At 39.7% G+C, this 20411-nt stretch overlaps 1 protein-coding gene across 2 annotated transcripts in view; it reads right to left on the bottom strand.

Moving 5' to 3' along the window:
- Positions 1 to 864: 864 nt before the first annotated feature.
- evi5l (ecotropic viral integration site 5 like) overlaps positions 865 to 20411 on the bottom strand; it is a 39653-nt gene continuing 20106 nt past the window's right edge. The window contains exons 7-20 of one of the 2 annotated variants that reach the window (XM_032543693.1): positions 19961 to 20104; positions 19768 to 19857; positions 18817 to 18914; positions 18433 to 18493; positions 18244 to 18297; positions 16873 to 16905; positions 15556 to 15696; positions 13157 to 13273; positions 12186 to 12326; positions 11883 to 12059; positions 10246 to 10392; positions 9692 to 9787; positions 9450 to 9545; positions 865 to 5723 (exon numbers count right to left, since the gene is read on the bottom strand). In XM_032543693.1, the coding sequence (XP_032399584.1) occupies positions 5406 to 5723; positions 9450 to 9545; positions 9692 to 9787; positions 10246 to 10392; positions 11883 to 12059; positions 12186 to 12326; positions 13157 to 13273; positions 15556 to 15696; positions 16873 to 16905; positions 18244 to 18297; positions 18433 to 18493; positions 18817 to 18914; positions 19768 to 19857; positions 19961 to 20104 (1713 nt within the window). In that variant the 3' untranslated portion in view covers positions 865 to 5405. The remainder of the gene's footprint in view (positions 5724 to 9449; positions 9546 to 9691; positions 9788 to 10245; positions 10393 to 11882; positions 12060 to 12185; positions 12327 to 13156; positions 13274 to 15555; positions 15697 to 16872; positions 16906 to 18243; positions 18298 to 18432; positions 18494 to 18816; positions 18915 to 19767; positions 19858 to 19960; positions 20105 to 20411) is intronic. The other variant, XM_032543703.1, reaches the window with a different exon arrangement.

Raw genomic sequence — 20411 nt, 5'->3', positions numbered from 1 at the left:
TTCGTTTAGGTTAATCACAAATACACCATCCTGCTTCTGAAAATACTCAACAGGTCACTAAGGCCCTGCTTACAGGTACATGGTTATTTTGAAAAACGGAGACATTTCTCTTCGTTTGTTCCCTTCGTTTACACACAAACAGAGAATTTGCCTCTGAAAACGAGTCTTTCTAAAAACTCTGGCCAGAGTGGGGATTTTTGAAATCTTCTGTTTGCAGGTTTGCATGTAACCTGAGGCAAACAGAGGCTTAGGCAGCCGAGGAAGAGAAGAGAAGAATTGATTCACTGCTGTTGTTGCTATTGGGGATTCTGATTGGCTAACGTGGGCTTGAGATTCTCATTACACTGCCACCTAAAGGTTTGGCATGCTATTGACGGCATTGACGGCATTTATACACGGGTACATGTAATACTTTTCTGAAAACTGACAGCTGTGCACAGTGTTATTTTTGAAAACGGAAAAGTTGAAATGTCCGTTTGTAAAAACATCTGGCCACGTGTAAACGTAGCCTAAATCGGTATTGACCGCTGAAAATAGTTCCCAACAAATGCACTATTTCTTCCTGTTTGATGAGCTCCAAGCTCTGTTGCTGCTAAAAAAATATTTTATTACTAAAAAAAGAAAGCTGAGTTTGTTCTGAACATTTTGATATGAAACACATGGAGATCAGTTATACACAAATATCCTTAAAAAGGTAAATTTAAGATGTGAAAATGCCCCTAGATCTCAGAGGGTTAATGTAGTGCATAAATCTCGATTTAGTACAATACTTACATTATAACAAAGCTAAACTACTGTCATAACCAACAGGAGTAAATATAACCCCCCCAGTAATAAACAACAACAACCCAATCAGACCTTTGCAAAGGTGCAATGTCAAAGTTTATTTTGTGTCATTCCAAGGATACAGAACACTGAAATGCATTTTTTCCCCATCATACGGGAATTTATTTAATCTGTACTGTCATTTAATATATTTGATAACATCAGTTGAATTGCAAGACAGAAAGAGAGAGGGTGGTCAAGTTTTTGGGTATGATGCTGTGGATAACCAACAGCCGTCACACACAGTACATACATCTGAGAAATCCTACACCAGACTAACCCGGAGGAACACGGTCTGTGAGGAAAAGCCCATCTGTGACCCATTGTTTTGCACTGCGTTGTCTAATTCCCCACTTTAAATCAGGAAAAAGGTGTGGATGTTCCAGTTTCAAGATGATATATCTGGAGCAACACAGTGTCATCGTATTTCAGTCCACACAAAATTGACTTTATATTACATGGCTGTTTAATGAAGGGATGTACTGACTGACTTGTTGGATCAACCCACCATTGAACATACATAAAATGGTTTAGCATAGTGTGTAAATCTACCTACCATTATGGCACATTATGTTTAATCATTATTGTATGATGTAATGCTGTTAGCATTAGAAATCAAAGTACTTATGGTAATTATTAAAATTATATTAAGGATGAGAGCTAGTACCATATTCAAAAGTAATTTACAAACATATCAAAATATTTTGTCACAGTAGATAGAGTTGTATTTAGACGGTGGCGAGAAAAGAGCACCATCATGTTTTGTGTTGAAGGACATGGAGCACTGATCTGAGTCCAGATTAGGGTTCATTTTGGATGAAGGCTTCCCACAATTAGTTTATAAGTTAAGTTATAGTCATTAAAATGTCAGCTGTGGTGGGCAACACCCTTGGTTAGCGGTAAGAATGACAGATGCATTTTAATAATACGGCTCTCCGAGATCAATTTGAACCATGCTTGGAGTGGTTAGTTACTCTGTCCGAAATGCAACAACATGTAAATATGTTTACAGAGCAGCCAACCAAATCATGGGCAGAGAGGATTTACCGCTTGACAATGTTTTGATAATGAATACTAAAGATGAAGTTATGCTTGAAGAGAAGTAGCAAAATGTGTTGTCTGATCACGTTGGAAGGCAATTGTTTATAGCTGCTTCAAATAGCCACCCTTGAAAATCCTGACGTCATAAAGACAGGGAAACGTGATATTTTATGTGTGTACAAATCAAATCAAAAGGAACCAAAATAGTTTACTTTTCTCACCACTGCACAGCTGGCCAATCACAGCATGAAGTGGATGTGAATGTTGGCCTCGTCGGTTTTAAAGAGTTACGGAAATTGTTGGACACAACGTCACCCCTGGTCAGACGTCGGGGCGCTGCAGTGGGAAAGGGTTTCCAAAGCTATTCGACCAACCTTTGAGCAATATAAAGTATACTGGCACCTTACAGAAGACAGTAAACAATGTTTTTTGACTCATGATCCAATGTTGCCTTTTGCATTGCTGTACATGAAAAGCATGCATGCACCAGTTCATGTCTTCTCCATCATGTCCAGTACATAAATTTATCTTTTCACTGTAAATCCTTTAAATCCCACAAGGGAAAGACGGGCACCACCAGTAACAGCGAAGACTACTATATGGAAAGGCAAGTACAGAATGTAAAGGCCTTGAATAGATACATATGATAAAAATGAATGAGGTTAGATTGACAATAGCTTCAAGTGAAAAATTCAGCCAGTTTTGATCCCAAGTAGAAAGGCCCTAAATTTCATGCTCAACAGAGCCGATGCCAGCCTGTACATATTAAGAACTAGGAGAAACACAACTAAAACCATTTGTACAATGCTCATTTGGTCTGATGATATCCAAACACTGATTTCAGTGTAGAGATTTCAGTTGCTACACCCAGCAATGACCACTAAAAGGCTGTTATTTGCAACAGTATGGTGGGCAAACCAACATCCTCTTTAGCTTTTTGATGGCCATTTCTGGAAGATCCAATTTCCTTATTTCTTAAAACACGGCAATGATTCTCTCCTTTACTAGTCCTTCATTTGTAATGCACATAAAAGCGGGCCTTTAGAGAAAATCCTTCAACATCAGTCTAAAGAACCATGAAGCACAAAACAAAGTCAGGATGGATAATCTTGGAGCAAAGTACTTAGATAATGTCACGGTCCCTCTAAAGATGTGAATAAAATAATAAATGATCCTACCATGAATCCATTCACCCCCACCATCTCTCACTGCTTAATAACATGAGCAGATACTTCCTCTTTCCTGGTAGTGCAAAAAGCAGATTACTGCTTTACATATGGCACCCTGTTTGATAAAACTATACACACACTCACCATCTTCAGTAAGACACTTGACTGACAGTGATACAGCTTTAAATCCTATCCATATACCTTTGTTCCTGTTACAACGCATATTGCATATCTCTCCATTAATTTTACACCCTTTTTTCTACACAGAATATATTAATGTTTGATATGTAAAATATTTCCCACCCATACACTCTCAGTTGGCCACCTTATGATATAAACTACTCTCTCCACTTTCATTGGCCCACATGCTGCTGTTTTAGCTGTCAAAAAGGGATATAATGCACAGACCTGGTGATTCCAGATCAGCACTATTACCTGGACTGATTATTAAAGGAACTGTTTGATGTTTGGGAGAGGACTGACACCTCTCTCATGTCTGTCTGTTCAATATGAAGCTACAGCTGGGAGATGTATGTTGTTTGTATAACACAACTAAAAAACAATGTCACTTTTGAAAGGGAAAATAACAAATTAGGGCTAACTTTTGCCCAATTCGATACTCTCAGGGTTTTTACTAGCTGCTACAGCCTCACTTGATGTGGTATGACTAGTTGCTTGTAATGCTAAGCTAACGCTAGCAAAACTTAGGTAGATATTATTGCATTGTATTTCTAGTTGTAACTGTCAGATCACTGACTTTATGATCCTCTTCTACTTGTGCTGATGTTCTTTTAGCGTTTCCAATGAGACATGTACCACCTGTGGCCACAATTCAGTTACTTAGTTATGTTCAAAAACTGTAAAAAAAACAGTCTACTTGCTGGACGTTTTCTTGCCTGTGCATAGGAAGTCACTATGCCCAGCTAAGCTAAGCTAACTATCTCCTCCTGTCTGTGGGTCCTATTTGACAGATAGGAGATCAGTGTCAATCTTCTCATCTAACTCTAAGCATGAAAGCAAATACATGTCCTAGAGTGTCAAACTATTCCTTTAACTCACACAAAACCAATGATCATTCTTGGTTTTAAAACAAAACCAAATTGTTCCCATCAATGCTAAATGTAAAATGAAGCTCCAGGGAGGAATCAAGTTAAACAGTTTTCAGATTGGATCAGTCTGCACAGTAACTGTCAATCTAATCTATGGCAGTAAACAGGAGGTTGCATGTTAACCTCACAAAGATAACAAAAAAAGAACAGAATGAACAAAATGGAAGAAGTAAACTGAAAATCATAGCAGCACATTTTCCGTCTCTGAAACACTCAATGTCAAAGTAAACCTGTAACAGACAAATAGTTGGCACAAAGGACGGGGTAGAACGTTCAGCCTCTGACAGTACCTCTACACTCCTAATAGTTTCATATAGATATATAAAAAATAAAACAAATATCAAAATAAATTATAACATATAAATAATTAAAAAAAACAAAACGATTTGGCAATGTTGAGTTACTTCCTTCCTTGTCCTGTGGGTTATGGTGAATGTGTTTTGACATGAGCTGTTGTATTAACTTACTTGGCTTCTCGTCACCTACAAGCCACAGACAGACAACACACATATTTACTGTAGTATGTTATAGTGTTAATGAACGCCATCTTGTGATATCCCTAGTTTGATGGGCACATATCCCCACACTGCACCTCTCCTTCTCGTACTCACTCATTTTCTCTTTAACACTGAGAGGTAAACGGCTGGCTGATGGTTTTTTGTGCGTGTCTTTCTATTGAGAGCATAAAAAGGGAAAAGAGAGGATAAAGATGTATTCAACTCTGAACCAATCATAAAGGAGAGTCACATAAGGGTAGACACAGTCTATCACTCCGTTTATAGGAAGAGAGTTATTTTCTGTCTACCCATGTCTCACTCCTTGTTCACAGTCACAGGATCAAGCTCAGTGGTCGATCTTGAGCAGCGAGAGGCAACAATAGTCTTGCTTGTCCAGTTTCAGTCCATTTTGTTTGTGTGTGTGTCATATGATCGTGTTCAGAGGGCGTCTGGCACAGTTACACGTGGGAACAAGGAGAGAGGCTTTACATTACCTCTTTGACAGGGAACACAGGATTGACAGTGTGGGGGACAAGGTGATGAAGACACTTACAGGACTGGTGAGACAACGGGAAGTGATGATCACAAAAGGTCCAATCAATGCCACTATGTCTGCATCAAGATAAAGGTAAACACTGGAAAAGCCGAGGTGGCGCACTGGTTTGGATAATACAGCTCCAGTTTACAGTAGCAGTCCCGGCCTCTAGAGCGCCAGCGTCTCTTTAGCTCAAAGAAATCCAATGACACCCGCACAACCCCAGGTCTCAGTTATCTAGCGCCTCGGCGCACACCATGCTGCCGTACAACTGCTGTGGGTCTGGATGTGTCAGAACCCGCTCCTCTGCCTCGCTGTCCGTGCTGCCCTCGCTGTCAAGGCGGGCAGATGGGTGACATGGGCCGGACAGGCTGGGGTAAAGAGCGTTGGGAGGCAGTGGGCTGGGGAGGAGGTCCTCGTCTGAGCTCAGATAGTCCCCCTCGGCGGAGGCGGGGCTGGCCAGACACAGATCCTGGTAGTTGGTACATCCACCTCCACTGCTGACTCTGGAGCTGGGGGCCGCCTTCTGCCCTCGCAACTGCCTGATCTGAATACAGAGAAGGAGGTTTTACTTTAGTTGGCCCTACAGTTTTGTCTATTTATTATTGATCCCGAGAATAGACCAACAATGTCTTAGTTACCCTGTCTGTGGCATTTTAACCATTCACTCCTACTGAAGATTTAAATGTTTCAAAATGAAAAAGGTGTGCCTTTTAAACATGAACATGTCATCAAGTGCAACAGTGTGGCTCATTGATGTGTTTAAATTGCCTTTGGACAACAATAGAGCTCTATGTCAAAGGGGAATAACCTTTTTATTATCAATATATAAGTACATAGTACAACTGCACTCACAATCAGGAGTGTAAACCAATTGATATCTATAAGGGAGAAAATGGGAAGGCATGTTAAAACATTTATGGATTAATCGGATGGTTTTATAGAATTTTTGTTTACTTCAGATTGTTGATCATTAGGTTAACAAGAACTTTTTGAGGAAGGAAAACCTACAAAGTGATAAACTTTAAGTGAAGTAGCATTCATATTTCCAGCAAAACATCTGCTCCATCTGTAAGGATGACGATGCAATACAGTACAGTAAATGTACAGTATTAGATGAAGTGTTTGTAATCTTAAATGTACACCACCTTCTCCAAGATGTTTTGAAAGTCAACAAAAAGTTCTCAGCTGAGTTTCTAAACATCATAAGTGAAATAAATATATATATATATATATATATATATATATATATATATATATATATATAGTTTTACACTATGTTTTACACACCCATGCTAAAGTTGATTAAAAAGAGGAATTAAAAAAAAATCTTTTAAAATTGATCTTAATGCCTTAATTCAGGGAATCCAACTTTAAGGACACAATTTTCTTTGTGAATGAATAATGTATTGCATAAGAATGTCTTCCTTAAAATATAAGGAATAATAAAACTAACTATTCACATCTGTATGTAAATTCCCTAGAGGACAGCTCAATTTTATTTAAAGGCCAGTTATTTCATGGATCCAGGATACTACACAGATATACACCACACACACACACACCACACACACACACACACACAGGTGTATATATATAATATATATATAATATATTATATATAAGGTATATATATATATTATAATATACTATATTATATATATATAATATATATATTATATATATTAGAGAGAGAGAGAGAGAGAGAGAGAGAGAGAGAGAGGAGAGAGAGAGAGAGAGAGAGAGAGAGAGAGAGAGAGAGAAGAGAGTGAATAAGTCTATAAATTATGTTTAATTTAGGTGAGCCTTTGCAAAAGCATAAAATGGTGTGGGAGTTGTTTTGAACAGGTTGTGGGTGTGAAAAAAAAGCCCACTGATCTAATTTTGCTTACCATTTTAGGTTATGCAAATAGAGCAGTAGGGTCTTTACAGCTAAATCTGAGCACAAGAGATCTCTCACCTGTCATGTGGTGAGAACTAGATTATAAAATTGTACGAATGAAAAAGTGAAGAAAAAAAAAAAGGATGCATCTTTTCACTCCATCACTGCTGTCCAGCTTTCAGATTACAGTGGTTGTTCTGCCTGGCAGAAGAGCTACCGCCACAGTTTATCTACACATGCATGCCGTTTGCATGTTAACCTTGCATGTGCCACAGTGACTCATGACAAATCTCAGAGGTTTTTGTTTCCCCCTATCATACACTCTCAGGCTAGCTGTAGGGCTGGGGGGGGGGGGACCAGTGGTTAACCAATGGAAATATTTTGACGGTGTCTGACTGCTCTTCAAGCTACAGCAAAATCAAGAACATAAGTCATCTTCTATCAGTTTGCTTCTACAATACAAACAGGTTAAATAATATCAAAATGTGCTGCCTTTGCAAAACTGCTAAATTCATGTCAAGCTGATTCATCCTGAATAACATGTATAAATGTGTGTAAAATCATCTGAACCTATCATCATGTATCATCACTGTCAACATGACTCAATCATAAGATGATCGCTTTGAGGACTACACTGAGATTTTTCTAAATGGTTCACTGCTTCCACATCTGTGCTCACGCAAGTTTCGGTCTCATCAAAACCACTGCTTTGATAAAAAAAGGTGGGGGGAGTAAAAGACAAGAGAGGAGCAGTAAAGGGCAGGGCAGTCTCAGCACACCCCCTCATTTCAAAGTTTAAACACTTCCCTCCTAGTCACGCACTGAGACTCTCTGAATGAACAAACCCAGAGTGAATGTCAGGTGAAAACTCTGAGTCTCCAAGAACCGTGGTTTTAAACCGACAGCGACAGAGTGACTGAAGAACTGTGTACAAAACGTTGCACAGCTGTGAAAAAAACAATAACTTTCTGAATATCACACACTTATTCTATTGAAACTGATTCATCTTTGGGAATTAATGTTTACAGTGAACCCAATTATGAGAATACAGTTGTTGGGGACAGAGCAGTGGTCTCCTTTTACAAGTAAGACATGAAAGCAACTGAGTGAGTGTATGTGGGTGGAAGTGTCTGTTGTGAGGCTGCATGTATTACAAGATTTGTCTGTGGAGGTTTGCAAGGCTGCAGGATATATATGTGTATGTACACGCACTGTGTGTGTCTGAATTCTGCACGCCATTGTGAAGCAGAAGTCCCTAGTCAACAAAATCATATAGTGAACATTATAATTATTTAATGTGCGTTAGTTAGCTGTATTGTTGTAACCCTAAAAAAATCATATTCATATATATTATAATTACATTTTAACTCATCTGTCACTGAGTCAGATTTCACAACAATCTGGAAATGCTTTGAGGCACAAACCTAGTTCCAGACCTTTGAATCTCTGAAATATAGAAGATAGGATTTTACAGGTCTGGTGTTGTGCCTTTTAACGGTTGGCCAATTAAAAGGTAGGTGGGATTAAGAATGGGGATGTCATATTCCTACATAGCTAGCTAGCTACCTAGCCACAGTGACCGACTGACGCTGATGTGTTCATCAATTTACAGATACATCATCCCTAATAACATCAACATCTTTCTTAGATCAATGTGCTGCACACAGCCTCCATGTTGAGTGCATAAAAGGCATGACAAAACAACCACCCTTCCCAACAAGAAAACAGCTGGCTGCAACGAAAGATTAATTACTTTCTTGATTAAACATTTGGCCTAAAACATATCAGAAAATTGTGAAAAATTGCCATCACAGGTTCCCAGAGCCCTATGTCATGTCTTCAAATGGCTTGTTTTGTGTTCCATATTAAATTTACGAACATACCAAACAATGTTAAGCAGCAAATGCTCACATTTGAGGAGCTGGAATTGGGGAATATAGCATTGTTTTTAAAGACATTTTTTAGGGCTTTTCCCTTTATTTAGAACAGCTGAAGGGAGACAGGGTATGGGGGAGAAGGAGAGAAGGGAAGAGAGAGAGAGAGAGAGAGAGAGAGAGAGAGAGAGAGAGAGAGAGAGAGACCGTTGGCATTGACTGAGCCAACATGGGGCGCGCACTCTACCAGGTGAGCTAGAGGGCTCCCTGGAATATAGCATTTTAAAATAATTGATTATAAAAATTGTTGTATATTCATCATGACCGCTTCCTGTGTTGCAGAAGTAAAGATGATGCAACAAAGTGTTGTTACAGTGGTATCTTTTGTTTTTAATACAAGTATCAGAGTTCATGTGGACGTAATATTTATCTTTTAATGCTAAGTGGAACAGGTTTATTGTGTTATGTCTTATAAAATAAAATCCACTAAACAGTGCCGTGTGTGTGTGTGTCCAACCTCGTTCTTGAGCTCAGTGATTTGATCCCGGAGCTCGTTAATGTACTGTCTAGAGTCTGAGTGATTCAACTGGCCCTGGATCAGACCTTCCTCCTTCTGAAAAACACAATTTACACACTGAAGGTTAAAGTCACAGCTTCTGTATTGACACAGACACACACAGACACACACAGACACAGACACAGACACAGACCAGACACACACACACACACACACACACACACACACACACACACACACACCTGTATCTCGAGATCAGCGATCTTCTGCCTGAGTTCAGCCATGGCTGCCATGCTGTCTGCTTCCCTCAGTCTCACTGCCATCACCTCCTCTTTACTCTACATGTATGAGGGGAGAGAGAAGATTTCTTGATTGAGCTTGGGGATGGGGATGACAAGGATTTACCAGATTACAGTGATGGATATTGACAATGCATCATGTCTCACTCCCACCCATCTACGTCCTGCTCTGTCCTCCATCTCAGACTAACTTCTCATTCATCTTTCTGGAAATATTTTATATTTCTGTTCTACAAAGTCTAATTAGTCCTCACTTTTTATTTCCCCTCTCTATTGTTTCCTGCCTCTTAACATGCTTTTCATCTCTGTTTTGTTATTATTCATGTTTTTTTTTTTGCCATCCAGTTATTAGCGTCTCACTACTCTTACTCTACTCTCATATCTTATATATTTCATTAAGCTGGACCAGGAAAATGTTGCTCTTCACATTAATACACCTTTCTCCCTGTTATTTTTCTCCTCCTGCTAACTCCTTTTCCATTTCTCTCCATCCAGACCTTGCAGTCAGACTCGGCCTGCTTCCTTTTCATCTCGTTGAGCTGGGCCTGGAGAGCTTTGTTCTGATTAGCCAGCATCTGGAGCCGGTCCTGCAGGGCCGAGCGTTCCTGATCGTTGCGACCAATCAGCTTGCTGTGGATCTGGTTCTAGAGTGGAAGGAAGTCAAATGGGACAGGGTGAGGAGAGAAATTATTATTTCCATCATGGTTGGTTTTGTTCCTGATTTATCAATGAATCATTTAGTCTGTGAAATGTAAGAAAATAGTAAAAAAATGTCCTGTAAAGTATTCAAATTACAGAGATACAGTGAAGCTGGAATCAGCTAATGCTGTTAAAAGACTTACAATCAACTTTTATCATCACTGTTCCTACTAAATGCTTGAAACAACGGGGTGTATATATGCAGGTATAACAGGTGCACAGTTACACTCAGGAACCTTGCAATTAGCCCTTGAGAGCAGCAAGTTTAATCACAGATAAGGACAGACTTTGTTTATTATGTGAGCTAGTTGTACTGTTTATGAGGACATAAGGGATGTACTTTACTAAAATGACCTCCATTTATGATGATTTTTAATTTTTTTTTAATAAAGATATTTTTGGGGCATTTAAGCCTTTAATTCCACAGGACAGATGAAGACATGAAGGGGGAGAGAGAAGGGGAATGACATGCAGCAAAGGGCCACAGGTTGGAGTCGAAACCGGCGGAAGAGTAAACCTCTATATGTGTGCGCCTACTCTACCAGGTGACCTAACCCAGCCACCATTCATGATAATGTTTACTGGCTGGTTGATTATGAAAAATATCTTAGTTGTGCTTCAAGAAAGGAACCTTTTTTTGTAGCAGATTTTATTTGCCAAGCTTTGGAGAGAAGACAGAATACTTTTTTAAGGAAGTAGCGGTAAAATGACCTATAATTCTGTGGAATGTAATAAAATGTTGGAAAACTGCAACTGAAATTTTAGTGTCTTAGAAACTCATGAGGGCTGGGCACTTTGTGTGCATGACACAAAAATAATGGAAAAAATCATCAATCATATACACTCACCTATAGGATTATTAGGAACACCATGATAATACTGTGTTTGACCCCCTTTCGCCAGAACTGTCTTAATTCTACGTGGCATTGATTCAACTAGGTGCTGAAAGCATTCTTTAGAAATGTTGGCCCATATTGATAGGATAGCATCTTGCAGTTGATGGAGATTTGTGGGATGCACATCCAGGGCACGAAGCTCCCGTTCCACCACATCCCAACGATGCTCTATTGGGTTGAGATCTGGTGACTGTGGGGGCCATTTTAGTACAGTGAACTCATTGTCATGTTCAAGAAACCAATTTGAAATGGTGGCTAATGGTTGTACATGGTGGCCATAAAGGGATGGACATGGTCAGAAACAATGCTCAGGTAGGCCGTGGCATTTAAACAATGTCCAATTGGCACTAAGGGGCCTAAAGTGTGGAGTTCAGGAGATTGTCTTGATCAGGACCACACCCCTAAATGCATTGAAGCAACTGCCATGTGATTGGTTGATTAGATAACTGCATTAATGACAAATTGAACAGGTGTTCCTAATAATACTTTAGGTGAGTGTATACCCATCTATAACTGAGTGACAGGACAGTCCGTCTAACCTGGCTCTCCAGCTGCAGGGCTTTGAGTTTGACCTCTCGGAGCTCAGCCTGAGCCTGGGCCTCCCTTAGTCTGACCGTCATCAGTTTGTCCTGCAGCTCGTTCATGGCATTCTTCTTTGGGGACTCTTTCCAGTGGCCTCCCCCACCACCTGTGCTGCTGCCACGGGACATATGATGCTGCAGGAACACAGAGTAACGCAGGTGTTACTGCCCTGCCACTGCACAGACGGGCACATGAACATACACACACAAGTAGTTTCTAGAGAAACAGCAGCAGTTGTTCAAGTTCAAGTTGTGCGTTACCTGCCAGCGCTGGTTGAGCTCAGTGACGGTGTCCTGCATCTCTCTGAATGAGCGCAGCGTTTCCAGCTCCCTCAGCTTCATCTGCTTCACCTCCTCCTGCAGAGCTGCCATGTTGTTCTCGTCAGGCAGGCAAGTGCTTCTCTGGATAATAAACATGTACATTTTACAGTTTAAAATAGACTAACTAGTCTACAGCCATGCTAACGGTGCTATGTTTGATCATCTTAAGGTAGCGTGCTAGCATGCTAATATTACTAATTAGCACTAAATACAAAGTACAGCTGAGGGTGATGGGATTGGCATTTACTTTACAGGTATTTGGTCATAAACAAAATTAATCATTTTAACTGGTGATGTCAAGATGAAATGTTAAGGGGTCAACAAATTCATTACAATTCATCCTGAGGGAGACATCAATGTCTTGAACAAATTCCATGGCAATCCATCAAATAGTCCAAAAGACCTTTCACTCAAAACCTACAAATGTCAACTGGTTGATGGCACTACAGGTAAATCACCAAAGTCAGTAGGCTTCACTCTGTGGGAACAGTTAATGTCTGAATAGACATTAGTTGTTGAGAATTTAAGTTTGCACCAAGGTGGTGTACCGACCAACTGACAAACCAACAGACAAACATTGACACCCATAGAGCCGCTGGTTTGAAACCGGAAATTGTAAAAGCAAACACTGCCACAGAAATATTTGCTTTTTCTAGCTTCCATTCTTATGTTACAGTAAAATCATCATCAGGAGGAAGCAGTGTTGTGTCTTAACACCTTATGAAGTAAAACTGAAAGCTTGAAATGTCAAATAGGCCATGGCTTTTTTTGGAATAACTTCAACACTTTACCAGCTTAGTTCACAGTGAGGCAATCTTCACCACATGCACAGTTGCACACGCCTGCTGTCCTTGCTCATCTTTCACACTCAGTTCTCTCTCACACAGTACAATGTGGGTCTCTTAGCTCACCTTCTCAAGGTCCAGGACCTTGTCTTGCATTTCTTTCAACGCTCCTAGCAGTTCAGCCTCGCGCAGCCTCGACTCCTCTAGCTGGGTCTGCAGATTGCTCACAAACTGCTCTGTGTACTGAAACAAACATCCCTGGCGTTACACGGGAATATCTTATAACAAGGCAGTGTGGCTTGATGCCAACTTTGATCCTTTATTAATCAGTCGTCTTGAGATTGTTTTGCTATAAAGATATTTACTCACTACTGGGAATATTAGCTGAACGGAGGAGTCGACTAACCTTGGTTGGGCCTCATACTAAATAAAAATCCTTCAACAGTTTTTGTGTTATTGTCATATGATGGAGTAAGTCATGACTAGGGGTTTAGCTTTTTACCACAGTGTGTTAACGGATGTGAATTATACCACAAGCTGCTGCTATATCTCTTTCTGTTTCTTTTGACTATTCCGCTGATAAATCTAACAGCAAATGGAGTATTCACACACTGTCTTGCACTCCTGAATCCTTGCGTACTCTTTGCCATTTTTCTCTGTAGGATAACATTGGAAAAAGGTATTCTACATTTGAGGACGACGGCGGGAAATCTGCAGCAATAATTTGATTCCTTGGCTGAAGCCACAAAAGCAAACAAGAGTTAATACAATACAATAATGACATGCCACTTTAACCCCTGATCGGGATCGTCTGCAGCTTGTCTGCATGCAGAAACTAAATAGAAAATGTTCAAAATGTTTTTAACAACGTCAACAGATTTATTTCTGTTCTGTGACATGTTTTTACTTGATAAATGCCTGTATTGTACCCAAATTTCAAAATAGCTGATCAACAAAATGAAGTTGGTAATAAGCAGCAGCTGTGGCCCACTGACTCAGACTAATGTCAGAAAATAGAAAGAAAGCTACTATACATTTTCAAGTCACCACATCAGAGTGAAACTACAAATGTAGGGGTGTAATAGCAACAGGAAAACAGAGAGGGCTCAGTGGAAAAATATTTCCATACGAGTCAAATTACAAAAGCTTGAAATTGGGCAAGTACATAGCGTGCGTAAAAGAGTCTTGATTTGTCATTTTGTGCCTTTCAGTGTTGGTTATCAAAGAGGACAGTGAGTATCTGGAGGTGTGTGAAATAAAAATCCCCCGTCATTGTGACATCATATAGACTGCTCAAGATCCCATGTTTAAAAACCTAAATAATAAATCAATGACTCGTAAAGTAAGATTTGCTTGATTCATGTTTTGCTTGCTCCTCCTTCTATTTGAATGTGTGTATAATTGAAAAGAGAAAAGAATTATGTATTATTTTTGTCTCGCATGATATTTTCACAGAAGAGTTGCTGACGTGAGTGTGTGAGTTTGAACTGGAAATTATTTGTAAAGGCCGCTGGTCCAAACCAGAAGGGTTTGTTTTTGTCTAGGTTAGCAAAGTGGTAGTTGAACAAATGGGACAGCCATTTTGAAACTCTTTTGTATTCCTAACATGTTCATTACAAACAGCTGCTAGTGTAATTATAAAAATAATGTGCTCTTTACACATTAAAAAAAATGTGGTCTTATATTTCCAGTTAATTTGTCCTCCAACAGCACCATATACAGGCAGAGAAGATTGCTCAGTCTCCTGGGAATATAAACATGTTTTCAGAACAGTAACAGTACTACAATGTAAAAATTATCTATTTAAGTAATATTTGCAAAATGTACTTGGAGAATCCAAATTAAAAGTATTCAATGCATATAAATTGAGTGTGATACTATTTAATACTAACAAATTAGATCACTATTGCTGACTTAATCATATACAAGTACTATATTACTGTTGTAGTTGGTCGAGGTGGAGTGATTAACTATAGCAGTAGTATATATAGTAGTATATTAGTTTTACTTATATAAGAACTGTATAAAACATGATGTGTTTTGAATGCAAGATCTTAGTTTGTAAAGCAAATTTATAACCCTAGCTGTCAAAAAATTGATGTGGAGTAAAAGGTGCAATATTTCCCTGTGAAATGCTTATACTCAATGTCAGGGGGTGTCAAGAAGCAACCAGCTTTTTTTTTTTGGGCATTTTTTAGGCCTTTAATGGACAGGACAGATGAAGTTATGAAAGGGGAGAGAGAGGGGGAGTGACATGCAGCAAAGGGCCGCAGGCCGGATTCGAACCCGGGCCGGCTGCGTCGAGGAGTAAACCTCTATATATGGGTACCCGCTCTACCAACTGAGCTATCTGGGTGCCCAAGAAGCAACCAGCTTTGACGCAATCTGTAAACTAGTATACCATACACGTAGGGGTTTGACGAGACACCCAGCTTCCGAGACGAGATACGAGATTGGTTTTCACGAGATCAAGATGAGATTTTAACACTATTTTTCAGAAAACACGATTGTGGGTTGGTGGTTACCTTCTGTTGCTTCAGCTCTTTGATGGTGTCCTGTGCTTTCTCAAGGCTCTCGCTGGCTGTGCTGCACTGCTGCCTCACCACCGCCAGCTCCCGTTTGATCACGTAGTTCTCCTCTGCTTCCTGCGCCCTCGTCACCTGACCCTGGAACAACAGGCCAACGGGTCAAGCTCAGCTTTGAAAACTTTAAAATGCAGGCTGTAAACCAATGTAGGGAAAACGGTCATTCTGGCATCTAGGGTATAAAACATTCTTACGCTTAAGGGAAACTTTGCTGCATGGTAGATAGCAGATTTGAAAAAATAGTCAGCAATTTTGGGAAATACACCTATTTGCTTTATGGTAGAAGGCTTACTGAGAAGATAGATACCACTCACGTCTGTCCTTAAAATACAAAAGGTACAGCCAGCAACGGGTTAGCTTAGATTAGCATAAAGACTGGAAACAGCTAACTTGGCTCTGTTCAAAGGTAAAAAAGGAAGGGTCTGCCAAATTATTTATCAGCAGCTTTAAAACTTACTAATAAACATGTTACATCTCTTTTGGTTAACCGCTTGTAAAACCACAATTTGTAATTTTCACATTTTTGTTTGATTTGTACAAATCAAACAAACACAATCTAAAGTGTTAATTTCTGAGCTTCAGAGGTGCTGGTATGTGGATTTTGTTACTTTGTTATTTTGTTGGACAGAGTCAGGCTAGCCGAGTCTCCTTGTTTCCAGTCTTTATGCTAATCATCTCCTGGTGCTTTTTTTAGGCATTTTAGGCCTTTGTTGATAGGACAGCTAAGACAAGGGGGGAGAGAGGGTGAAGGGCATGCAGCAAAGGGCCACAGGTTGGAATTAAACCAACGGCAAGGACTGAGCCTCTGTACCTGGGACACACGCTCTACCAGGGGAGCTATCAAGGCGCGGTAGCTTCATATTTAGCATGCAGACGTGAGAGTCTTCTTTTCTAACTCTCAAGAAAGCAAATAAGCACATTACCCAGAATGTCTATTAACATTCTCAGAATTAACATTTTGGTAAGGTGTATTTATATAGAAAATAGAAATGGCAGTTACAACTATGAACTTGTACATACCACATGCAGGGACTGTACAACCTTATTAAAGTGAATCAGATTGTCAATGAATAAACAATACATGCATTTAGGATTACAGGACGGTCTTATGGACTGAACAGATATTCAACAGTATTCTTTCATGCACTTTTGGCTGGTTATTGTTGAGAAGGAGAGAAGCAGTGCAGTAGAGAAGAAGGGGGAGGAAGAGGGCTGAGGACAGCGAGGTCAGTGGGAAAGTGGTTCACAGTACTGTACCTGTATCAGTCTGTCTGCCAGAGCGGCACTCTCCTACAATGCAGCAAAGGAGAGGAACAAGTGGGTGAAAAAAAAGAGATGAAGAGAAAGTGAAAGACAGTGGGACACCAGGGAGAAAAAACCACAACAGAACCCAAAAGGAAATCCAATAAAGAAACAGGATCACAGGTTGAGGAATAAATCTTTAAGGAGTGTGTGAAGAAAACAGAAGCAGGAGTGAGATCACTCAGAAATAAAGTGTTTAAAGAAAGTAGAAGAGATTAAAAACCAGAGGGTGCTGGAGCAGAGGGCGAAAAAACTATAAGCTCAAAAATCTAAACCAAAAGGGAAATCTCGTTACAGTGTTAAAGGTGACCTACTATAGCATTTTCAGGTTCAAACTTGTGTTTTGTGTTTGTACTACAACATACTTTAATCTTCAATAAACACTTTCTGATACTGCCTATGGATACTGTTACTGCACTCATGCACTGTCTGAGACGCTGTGTAGGAGCGCCTGTCTCTTTAAGCCCCCTCTGGAAAAAGCCCAGTCTGCTCCGATAGGGCAGCATGTTTTCGCATCTCCGAGTCTCCTGGAATCTCCGCTGTGTTTCACTTGTTGCAGCTGGAGACGGACTGCAACGAAGTATGTATCAGGACTTTGTACCGTGAAGAATCACCAATAAAGGGTTATAGACCAAATACTACACAGCTGGACATGCCCTAGCAGTAATGTGAACCAAAATTGGGGAGAAATTACCAACATTGGCCACCAAGATTACAGCTAATAATTAATTGTTGATATTAATAGTTAGCAGCAGGCGGAGGTTGGATTATAATGGAATGGAACAGCACTTTCTGCTGCCAGAAATTGCAGATAAAGGCTTCTGAATAAAATACTACCCAATAGGACATGTTTCTTCAGTAATGTAACCCAAAATTGGGGAGAATTTAACAACATTGGCAGTGAAGATTACAGTTTCCCTTGGCGTTAGCATGTAGCTACATGCAACAATGTTAACACTACAGTAGCTTACAAAACAAAACATTACAGTAGTTCCTGCATGGAGCAGATGACCAATCATAGAAGGCCAGCTAAGTGTTACGTGACGCCTAGCCGAGTAGAAAAAAACAGTTGAAAACGTTTTAGCTCACGGAGATTTCTCTGAAATACGTTTACCTCATTATTTGTCCACTTTTAACATGGAAATCTGACATTATAACATTATAGAAATGACAGAAAATAGGGAAAAGCATAATATGTCACCTTTAATGAGATCTGATCAAAACATGAAAAGTCTTGCACTGAGCTATCAGGCTGTCTTTTGTCAATAATGCTGCATAAACCTTTTTAGGCATTAAGATAAGTTGGAATCAAACCCCATTTCTTACCTTCTCCAGCGTCTCAATTCTCTGCTTCAGCAGCCTGTTTTCTGTGCGTAACCTCTATACAAAGAGAAAGGCGGTTGAGGTACAAAAGCTACATTGCTTATTTATTTCTTAAACACAGTAAAAGTGCTAATTGGAATATCTACATTATGCATAAATACATAAAATACAAACACAGCTGAGCAGGCATACCTTGATTTCAATTTGTTCCTCCATTTCTTTGTTCTTGATTGCGGTATATTCTTTCTCCAGTCTGATAATTTTTTTAAAAAACAACAACAACACAGGATTATGCATGTTATCTCAACATTCAAACGTTTTTTAAAGAATGATGGTGGCTTTGGTTTGTTGATTGGTGGTCCATTTCAATAATAAATCGCTTAGAAATCAAAAAGCAAAAGAAGATAGAACAGGAAAGTGTGTCTTCCCCAGTAAACCCCTATAAACAAAACCACACATGAAACACCGGATGTGAGTATGGTTCAAAGTAACAACCTCAGCATTAGCAGACAGAAATACAAATCCTACTGTCTGTCCAGTCTTACTAGTTGTTACGTGAGTAATGAGCACTCTTACTTCTTCATCCTCTTGGGGTTGTATTTGACCTGGTAGGCCCTGAGGATCAGCTTGTCTGGGCAGCTGTCAAACTGGTGGGGGATCACTTTCTGGAAATGCTAGCAGAGCCGGAGGGAATCAGACACAAGATTAGAGCTTAAGACAGACAATGATGCTCATTCATATTTAATGCAGAGGCAGGCAGACCCATTTTAGAGAAGTGAAGAAGAGCGGCTGAGGCCCTGCATTTTTGGAACTATGATGGTTCAGATATGCTGAGATTCACAGACAATAAGGTTTATATATAAATAGATTTGAGTCATTTTCCAATCAAAATTTGCTGCCTGTCTTTGATACTTATGACAATAAAGTGTCTAGCGAGCTTGGACTTTGAGTCATCTGAAACAAGGGTCAACTGAAACTTGGGTTTTGGTAAATTATAATGGCCGTTTTCACTATTTTCTAAGACGTTATGGACAAACCGGATGCAATTAAGTGAATATCCACCTGCTTATTCAATAATGAAAATAATAATTATACTGTAGGTAGCTTTAGCCCTAATTTATACTACCCTTTTACCCTAAAAGCAAGAGGGAAGAAAATAAATAAGAAATGGACTGCTGACAGGTACAAGCTTCGATTTTTTATCAGATTTTGTCTCTAATTAGAAATCAGGTACAAAAAGGAGCAACAAACACATTATGATTTTCAACACAGTAAGCCAGTGTTTCATCTCACATAAAACACTGATATAAAAGCACGTTATACCATAATCCAATGTGTCCTGCTTTCTGTTTTAAATTAGTTTAACGCCACTTTTTTATTAGAGTACAAGTTACATGTACATATTCTTGTAGTTCAGGAAGCTTGTGTGCAAAAAGGGAAAGTGGAATGTGGAGCCTTTGACTTGCAGTTAAATCTGTACACAAAACTCATTTATGCAGCAGGTGGCATAAAGCTGGAGCTGCTTACCTGCGACATGCCCTCCATGTCTAGCTGAATGAGGTCAGTCTGGTTGTACTGCAGGATGGCCAGGCCCACACGGAAGATAATCTCTAGGCCCTACAGACAGATTTGGTTATGTGTGCTCAGTAAGCTGAAAGAACTGATTACGAAACCGAATATACGCAGTCCAAACAAATCTTTAGAAACAATTTTTTCCTACCTCATACATGAAAATATCAAAGATGCGTGTGGCGACAGGCAAAGGGAGGAAGGTGAGGAAAAGAGTGAGGAACCAGGACGAGGCATACATGGATGTGTGGAAACTCTGGGATCGAAAATGGACGTTCAGCTCTGGAAGTTGCTCCTGAAGTCAAAAAAGAGCATTACTAAGTCTCAAAGGACATATTAAAAAAGAAAGTGACAACCTGGAGATAAATGTCTGCTGCCCCTTTGTGGATGAGTGTTATACTGCAAGCCCCATGTTTGTTGAAGGTGCCCTGACACACAAAATCTAAAATTTATTCTTTGTGTTCTTTGTGTGTCTTTGTGTACATGTCATGAATGTAAAAATGAACGGCTGCCTACTTTATGTTGCCTGAGCTCATTACTATAATAAAATGAGCTTGCCCAGTTGCGCTGGGTAAAGGATGCTGATAGCCAGGTTCTCATTG

The sequence above is a fragment of the Etheostoma spectabile genome, chromosome 2, assembly GCF_008692095.1.
Source record: "Etheostoma spectabile isolate EspeVRDwgs_2016 chromosome 2, UIUC_Espe_1.0, whole genome shotgun sequence".
Classification (NCBI taxonomy): domain Eukaryota; kingdom Metazoa; phylum Chordata; class Actinopteri; order Perciformes; family Percidae; genus Etheostoma; species Etheostoma spectabile.
This window is presented reverse-complemented; position numbering and strand designations above follow the sequence as displayed.